We start from the raw sequence: 9,449 nt of genomic DNA, 5'->3' as shown, positions 1-9,449 counted from the left end.
TGCTCCATTACCCGTAAAAGAATAGGGCAAAATTGACCATGCCTATAAAATATTATAGAGTACCAATATTTCCTTTTTTTTTTGAATACCTGTAAAGAAGAAGCAAGCTTTAAAGCCTCTATAAACTATGCACCAAAGCATGTCCGCATGTCGTTCGTCTGCCCATCTGTCCGTCTGTCAAACTGTGTAGTATCTGTGGTTCTCGCGTTAGCGAAAATGAGGATATCGCCTATGTATTGGCAAAAGAATTTCAAGATGATCCAAATTGGTCAAAGGATACGACTACAACACCGACACATCTATGCAACAAAAATTATGAGTACCTTTGTTTTCCGTATTTTTGCTCGTTACTCAGATCCACGATATAAACTTCTAAAAGGTCATCCACTGTCCCTTGATATTATAGAGTAAGGTAATTCAGTTTTTTTCTTCTTTTTTTTCGTTTTTCTTAGGATAATGATGATGGATATAAAATATCCGGCCTTGCTTCTTCTCATTGAGTTTGCCTTTACAGAGCGCATATCGTAAGCGTCGAAATTCGTTTAGTGGTGGAACTTTTTTCATAGTAGAAACAAATGCACCTGGAATGTGTAAGACAGATGATATCCCGGAGTATGCTGAAGTATTTATTAGACTTATGATTTCGTGTGATTTGTGTCGCTTCTGTTAAATCGTTGAACTCAAAATGGATACTTGCGATATGACGGGGCAGCATCATCTCTACATCTGAAGCCTAGTGCCTTTTCCAGTCATTTATATGATTTCATCCTTGTCTAGGGGAGTGCTAACTTGCTCTCCTTTCAATCTGCGCTTGTCGAAGCCTGATGGTGGAAGCAAGCGCATTTTTCGTTCCCCTCTTTGAACGGATGTAGTTGATCAATTTGTGAGCCCTGACTGCTTGGGTGCGGCCCTTCGGCGAGTATTCGTGGTGGTTATGGTTACACTGTTCCAAGCCAACGTGGAAGAAATCGAGTGCAGCTAGGTCTCAACACTGACCAGGGTGGGTTTATTAATCCATACACAACAAACAATCTGGACTCTGGTGCTGTTTAGGCCCCTAGTTTATAGGAATTGTCTAACTCGCCAGAGGGCGTGGGTTACGCTTAATAGCCCCCGTGGCATGGGCCACCGTGACGTTAAGCCTTACTGGCAGGAATTTACGTTAAACCTATGCTGCAATTTCTACCTCTGAAGCCTCTGAACGTGTTTGGTGGGCTTCGGCAACAGATTTCTTCAAATACATCACTAAAGCAAGGTCAAAATCATCGAATTCAATATGTTATGTACACTGGTATTTCCCATTTCTTTATCATATTTACATGTATGTAGAAGTTAAGTTGTTGATCAAAATTCTTGCAAACACTTAATAATAAATAACCTTTACGAAGATGTGAAACTTTGCTGTGGAATAGTAAAGCGACACGATCACGGAATGCAAACATCTTCATCTTCACCTTGTGCATTTTGCATTAGGCGTACGATGTCTCATTGAGGGATGTATGTAGCCCTTGCACTTAGTGAGAATATAAACTAAATTGGCAACCATGGTATGAGACTGAATACATGCAAGCGTACACATATGTGCATATGCTTTACATTCGTGTGCGTGAAATGAGAAGTTTCCGGTATTTGTATAGGGATGATGAATGTTGTATTTTTTTTTTTGTTTTGTTTTTTTTTTTTTTATAACTTTACTGTGAACTTTAGTACATAGTGTTTAGATAATGGTAAGAGAATAATTTTGGGAAAGAGAAAAAATAACTGTATTTTATAATACATATACTCATATGTGCGCATTTGAATTTTTGTTTTAGTATGAGATAGACAGTAGAGTGCGATATATATAAGCGGAAAGTTATTAGTTTGATATCGGCCCTTCGGCTTAGTTGTTAGTCGCTATTTTACGTGTTTCGGTTGTGTTGTGTTATACTGGTTGACTTCTTCTTCTTCATATTTCTTTACTCTTCAGTATACACATATATATATATATATATAAATTTAATTGAGTGTACTTTTATGTGCATACGTAGTGTAATAACCACCTAAAGTTCAAAGCTACTAAGGCTAGCTATCTAAAAAAAGAGTTGACGATTATGTTGTTGAGCCTCATCATGTTTATGTGTATATGTGTACATGTGTATGAGAATACATATTCTTGAATATATATAGATAGATAGGTTATGGTTGTGCCTTGTGTTGTTTTGCTCTCATCATTATTATCATTCATCATCATGTGCATATGTTGTTGTTGCTATTATTATTATTGCTATTTTGTATTCAAAGAAACCGAAAGTTAAAATATATACCGTTACGTTTGCATTATTATAAAACTCTCTCCCAAACTGAGTAATGGTCACAGAATTCATGAGAACCTAGTCATCCCCATTTTCTCACTTTTTTTTGCTCTGTTGCTTGCCCCTTACTCTCTTTCGCTCTTCTTCTACCTGAGGTGTGTAAGTGTGTGTGTGTGCGGGTGAGTGCCTTTTTCCTCTTCTTTTTTTTTCTTTTTCCTTGCATATATATATATGCATATATATATACACACATATATATATATATATATGGTATGTTAGATTATCATAGCGACTAAAAACTCAGACATAGTGATTTTATTCATTAGTAATAAAACTTCACAGTTCGCGTTTACATATGCAAAAGAATAATGCATTCGTTTAAAAATAAAGATTTGTATTGATGTTTAAAAACACACATATATATATATATAAATATATCCATAATTTTTTACTTTATTGATAGGAGTGTGTAGTGTGTGTTATTTGTGTGTGCTTTATTAACTCACTATATTAAACTTAAACATATTTTAATTAATGATTGCACAAAAATTTATCCATCATCCATATATATATATATATTATAATACCTACCAGTCACGAAAAAAATAAAATAAATAAATAAATAAAATAAAAATAAATAAAAATATCAACCATAGCCGCCGCCAACAGACAGTAAAACGTAGACAGTTAAACCAATAATAACAGCAATATTATCAGTGTTATTGTCGTCGCTTTCTTTGTTATTATTATCGTCCTTTTTCATTTACATTATTGTTGGGCTTGTTGTCGATATCATGTCGTTGTCGTTGTAGTGGCAAACTTTTATATGAAAAAATGAAAGTTTTCTTCTATCTCGTCGCACATAACGGGATTTGCTTTCACTATAACTTTTACTTGGTAAAATCGTTTACTATACCAGCTGTAGTGTTTCTAGTGTATGCATGTGTAAGTTTCTATATATATATATATGAAAGGAAAAACATTTACTTAATAACGTCATCATATCATTGCTTGCTTGTCCACCAGGTTCATGCAGTAAGGACCAATTTGCTTGTTTTTTTTTTTTTTTTTTTTTTTGAATACTTCTTGGTTTCAAATTAAATTTTCTACTAACATCGGTAACATTAGTAATAATATATAAAAAAAAAAAAAAAAAAAACAAAAATATTCCAAATATAACGGCATTTCTAAAAAAAGTGTAATGATGAATTTCTCGGCATTTGGCGGACCATTCTCCGGTATACATCAATTTGCTGCCAAATTTGGCCATGAAACGCAAACACCGGGTGCTTTTACAACGCCCGGCATTAATGGCAATGTCTCCGCGGCTACACCGGATAATCATGTACAACGGTATCAAACAAATGGCAATCATTTTCAGCAAAACAATCCAAATGGTAAGTAAGACTAACACCGTATGAGGTCATAAGAGAGTAAATTTTCGATGTCAAGTTTAAGGAAACCAAAAAAGAGAAGATTTAAACTCTAAAATCAAATCATTAAATAACCTTCGTGTTTGATTTTTTTCTTTCATACTTCGCCACATATGTTTTTTTGAGAAAATTTTCCATTTAAAATGTGAGTCTAAGCATATTTCAACACATATATCCAAGTCCAGCGAGCAAGAAAGGATTTCATTTGGTTAAATTCTTTAAGTTGGACCGTTCACTGTTTCATTAGCAGCCTTCCAAATAGGAGTCTTTATACTTTTATGCTCTACCAGTTTATAAGATCTCGAAAGTCATTTTCATTTAAATTTTTGTAATCCATGCTAAAGCATTGCTGCACATTAGATTTGACTTCCTGTTTATAGAAACCCCCTGGATATCCTGGATAAGCCTCAGATAAATATATGTCGGCAAAGGCTCTTGATGCACGTTCGGTTTGACTTCCTATTTATAGAAATCATTTGATATTCTTGATAAGCCTTGGATAAACGTATGTCGATAAAGCCGCTTGGTGCACATTAGGTTTGACTCCCTGGATATACTGGATATAAAAATCCATTGATATCCTTGATAAACCTTGGACATACGTATGTCGATAAAGCCGCGTGGTGCACATTAGGGTTGACTTTCTGTTTATAAAAACTCCCTGGATATCGTGGATAGGCTTTGGATAAACGTATGTCGATAAAGCCCCTTGATCCACATTAGGTTTGACTTCCTATTTATAAAAGTCCCTTGGTATCCTTGATAAGCCTTGGATACACGTATGTCGATAAAGCTACTTGGTGCACATTAGGTTTGACTTCCTGGATATTCTGGATATAAAAATCCCTTGATATCCTTAATAAGCCTTGGACAAACGTATGTCCATAAAGCCGCTTGGTGCACATTAGGGTTGACTTCCTGTTTATAAAAACCCCCTGGATATCCTGGATAGGCCTTGGATAAATGTGTGTAGGCAAAGGCTCTTGATGCACGTTCGGTTTGACTTCCTATTTATAGAAATTATTTGATATTCTTGATAAGCCTTGGACAAACGTATGCCGATTAAGCCCCTTTTAGCCTGTTTCTTATTGATGGAAAGCGGGCAATCAAAAAATTTGAGATACGAACCTGAAACTTGACGATCTCAGATAATTTTAAACTATGAGCGTGATACCTTCACAAAGTACAAGAAGTCGCAATTTATAAAGGTTTATAACAATTATTTAAAGCTTCAACCCGGTCAAAACCAATCAGCGTTTCAATGAAATATAAACAATTCTCATCAGGATACTACAATTTCGGAAAATGATGTTCGCCTTTGACTGTCGATTGTGTTTTCACTCGTACATCTTAAAAAAAGCGAACATAATGACATTTCAATACTCTGTAGTGTTGGACGGGCTTGGCCGCAATGATTCTGGGATTATTTGCAACAGGGTTGGGCAACTTTTTCCCGTCAAGGGGCCAAAATTTTAATTTTCATGCCACGGCGACAGCCAGAAAGAACAAGGTCTAATAGTAAAGATGGATGCAATTCATTTCCAGTATTGCTATGACCAAGAAAATTGAATTATTTGTAATTTTAAACGTATCGGGTCAAGTTCGACGACATCACGGGTCGGAGGTTGTCCATGGTCGGTTACCCCGATAGCGTACAGCATGACGTTAGTTCTTATTTATAACGATAAGTTATGAAATTAATGGGCGTCCAGAGGATCAGGTCGCCTAAAAGTAGGATTGATTTTGGTACAAACATGCACTGCCCATCTGACTTTCGGAGCGCATACCTTATTACCTGACTGCTGCGTACGGCATAACGGTGCGATTACCCTGAAATTTTGTGGGGAACGAACAAAGAGGTGTCTATTTCTGTGTCTCATGATAGTAGGGCTCCCTTCAATGGCGATTATCCTACTTCTTGGGAGCGTTGGTTATCGCTTGTCAAAGTAACTCATGTGCTATCATGGGCCGTCAAATTAAGCTCTCAAGGTAAGAATTCGCATAGGAGGAAAGAAATATAGGTAGGGAGGAGGTGCTCGCGGCCAAGTGGGTGTGCGTCAAACGTATGACTTTATCGACTGACGACACATTATAGCTATGAACAAAATAAACTCTACCACATTTAAGATTTGAACACACGAACGACGACTTAGTAGTCGAAATTTTTATCAATTCGACTGCCTATGCGGGCCATTTGAAACTAGTATGTGTATACTAAAATTTTGACCAACTGGGAATTGGGATTATTTTCGCATGAAAGTTTTAAAGAATTTTGGAAAATGTTTGCACCGATTACTAATTCATATGACTGTAATAACGAATCGTTTTGGATCGATGTTTGCTATTGCTTCGCAAGTGTAGCTCATAGGTTTTCATTCAGGTCCCTTATTTTGACGTAAAAGTCTCTTTGTTTAAGTTTTACTTTCCATTTCAATTTTTGCTCATATGGGTAAGTAAAAAGTAGATGGATAGATGGACGGATGATGGTAATGGCTGCAACGAATCAATAACATATGTGTGCTAACTATAACATACTTTATTGAATCGATGTGTGTGTTAACTTTCAGATTATGACTATTATAAGCGTTGGTTTTAATGATTTCGCTTTTTAGCGAACTTATTTCTTAAGTATAAAATTCGTTTTACGATTGTGGGGTTGTCGTAGACCTTTGGGATCGTCAGCAAAGAGTCGTGTATCAAACTGGAATTTCTTAGCCCATTTTTTTGCGATTGGGAATGTTATTATTGTAGGTGGACAGATGGACAGACCAGCAAAAGGAAATAGGGACAATGGCTGAACAATTCATATAACGTTTATTTATATCATAGAGCCGCTAAGGTATTGAAAATATTTCTTTCACTTTAATGTTTGGTGACATTTCTTGCTTGTTTTCATATTTCATCCGTAATTATCTGAGAAGAATAAGTCAACTTGTTGCCTTTTATATAAATATTTACGCTTGCGAATATTAATATAACAGATAGAGGGATTATGTGACAACGGGAGATCGTCGCAGCCATTCAAGAATGTGTACATTTTTGCGAACACATATATTATAGAATGAATATATGTACGATATATTGATGTTTCATTTAAAATAATTCATCTGTAGTCTACTTGTAAACTTAATATGTAGTCATTATTCCAAGCCACGGCTTGATATCGCAGCTTTTGTCAACAAGCCAGTGCTACAACAATAGACGGATTAAGTAACAACGGAAATAATTACAAAGCTTTAAGAACATATATAATATAAAATATATATTCATTCGATCGATGATTGCTTAGTGGACGGATTATTGAGCGTAAGGCTCATGCGGAGTCTGAAAACTCAAATTTGATTTGTGGCGATTAATTAAAAATCTTTTATACCCTCTATTCCTTTACACCTTTATTCTACAAAAGGCAAAGAAAATGAAAGAAGTAAATTTTCATGCTCCATAGCATGAAGTGGGTGCGGCTCATTTTTTCTTTTTTTCAAAACAAAAATAGATATTTGAATGGTGTATTTGCTGCACTTTACGCGTAACAAACAAAAGCCGTGGAAAGCAAAAATGTTCACATTTTTTGTTGCATAGTTATGTGGGCATTGTAAGCGTTGCCTTTGATCGGTGTGCAATAAGTTAATTTTCGCTAGTGGGAGAATGTTTACCACAATTACTACACAATTGTGCAGATAGACAGATGGACAGACAACGTTTAGGTGCATTCCAAATTTGAGAATGGCGAAGGATTTATGCACCTTATGAGCTTTTTGAAGCTTGCATCTGGGCATTAGAAAGGAATAGAAAAAAGTAATTGAATTTTGATACACTATCGTGTTGGTTAGGTTAAGGGTTAATTTTTTCCATTTCTGTACATGTGCTTTAGCATCGCTTATAGAATCTGCTTTCAAATTTTTGCCCATTTATTTGTTATAATTTTTGAGTAATGAGCAAAAAATCAATTAAATGCTTAGGTTATGTGGTGCTGTGTCCTTTGACCGACTAGGCCCATTTTCAATACCAACCAGTGTGCAAGAACGCCTAATGTTTCTGCCGAAATTGAAGTGGCCAGTTTTATTTTTGCGGCTACGGGAATGTTTCAAATAGACATTACACAGACGGACAGACGGACAGACGGACAGGCTTAAATCGTTTTAGAACTTGATGCTGATCAAGAATAGATATGTTTTGGGGTTCGCTGATCTTTCCATCGGGGCGTTGCGAACGTTTTCACAGAATGAATATACTACTCGTCCTTTGGTGATGGGTACAATAAGGATGGACGCCCTTAAGTTGAGACAACTATTGCCACAAATTTCAGCAATGTATGCTCTTTAGTTTAGTTTAGAAGAGGAAGTAGTTTTCTTAGTTGCACACTTTTGTAGACTGATGCTGTGTTTTCTTAAACTTAACAGGTTAGATTAATTAAGAAAGTCTTACGTTGTAGCAATCTCGGCGTTTGTGTTCCAACTACAAAAGGTCGGGTGGATGGACTGCTAAACGGAAATAAATACAAAGCAGCAAGAATATTTACATTTTAGAGTAATGCAGGGAAAATTGATGTTTGCTTAATTGACACTTTTGTGGACTCATAGCACACAATCCTGCGTGAATTTTTTCTCTTGGTGCATGAGCTGAAGAAATGAGTTCTCAACGGCACATTTGTCCCGTGTCAGTGGCATTACGCCATTCGCCATCTATAGTCTGCTTGGTAAATCTGTCCTTCCCACAAATTTTATGTGCCCTTCCCTTCACAGGACCACTGTCAGGAGACTGATTGCAGTTAGCGCTCTACAGCTGGTGAGATCTTGATGGATTCTCTTATTGATTTCCATAGAATAACGTCGAAGACCAAGACGAGCGCTCGTCTGTGCATGTGCGTGCGTGTATGTACTTGTTCTTAATAGAAAAATTCCCGAAATTTTTTGATCACAATAGTAAATTATAAATACTCTGAAGAATGCTTCTTATGTGTTACAAATGTAAAGACAAATCCATCGTATCGCCTGTCTTGGGTGGTGGAATGTAAGTATAATTGTTTTTTTTTTTTTGTTGGGAGAATTAATAAACGTAACATTATTCCAACAATCATATTGGGCATTAATATGTTTAAATCTTAAGCCGGATTAACGACCGAGAATCATTGTATAAATACTAGCAAAGCTGAAATAAGCAGCTCAGAGCAAAGCAGAGACAGAGAGAGAGAGAGAGAGAGAGAGACAGTAGGCAAAGGAAGTTAACAAGGTATCATTAGCTCTATATTTTCTTATACACACATCAATGATTCTTATTGAATGCATTTGCTTTGCAACTAATTTTCGATTTTTGATAACATCAAGCATACAAGTAAATGTAAATAAATGCGCATAAGGGATAGAGTTCTTTGACTGCGTGTCACTGAGAAATTTTACCAGTTATCTTCTTTCAACGTTAATAGAAAGAATATGCATTGAAGAAACAACAAACATTTAAATAATAAATAAATTTGTATGTATGTAATGCTTGCCGTAGGCTTCAATTAGTTTGAAATAAAAATATCTTTAATTTGGATTTCTTTGAGATTAGTTTTATTGATTTCTCTAAAAACTTGTACGTTTTTTTAAGTTCTTCATAAATACATATATCAATACATTTATATCAAATACATAGGCATGCATATGTGATTTTTAAATTGATATGTACGTACGTATATATGTATGTATGTATGTATGTATATATGTATGTATGTATGTATGTA

The 9,449-nt window shown here is 35.5% G+C and overlaps 1 protein-coding gene and 1 non-coding gene across 2 annotated transcripts in view; one reads left to right on the top strand and one right to left on the bottom strand.

Moving 5' to 3' along the window:
- Nucleotides 1–697: 697 nt before the first annotated feature.
- On the bottom strand, nt 698–811 carry LOC119640071. Its single transcript, XR_005247601.1, has one exon. It is a non-coding gene; the product is annotated as a U6atac minor spliceosomal RNA (small nuclear RNA).
- A 2,608-nt stretch (nt 812–3,419) lies between these two features.
- LOC119639959 (myb-like protein AA) overlaps nt 3,420–9,449 on the top strand; it is a 23,343-nt gene continuing 17,313 nt past the window's right edge. The window contains exon 1 of the mRNA XM_038037705.1: nt 3,420–3,691. Within this exon, the coding sequence (XP_037893633.1) occupies nt 3,496–3,691 (196 nt within the window). The 5' untranslated portion in view covers nt 3,420–3,495. The remainder of the gene's footprint in view (nt 3,692–9,449) is intronic.

Source organism: Glossina fuscipes, unplaced genomic scaffold, assembly GCF_014805625.2.
Source record: "Glossina fuscipes isolate IAEA_lab_2018 unplaced genomic scaffold, Yale_Gfus_2 114, whole genome shotgun sequence".
Classification (NCBI taxonomy): Eukaryota; Metazoa; Arthropoda; class Insecta; order Diptera; family Glossinidae; genus Glossina; species Glossina fuscipes.
This window is presented reverse-complemented; position numbering and strand designations above follow the sequence as displayed.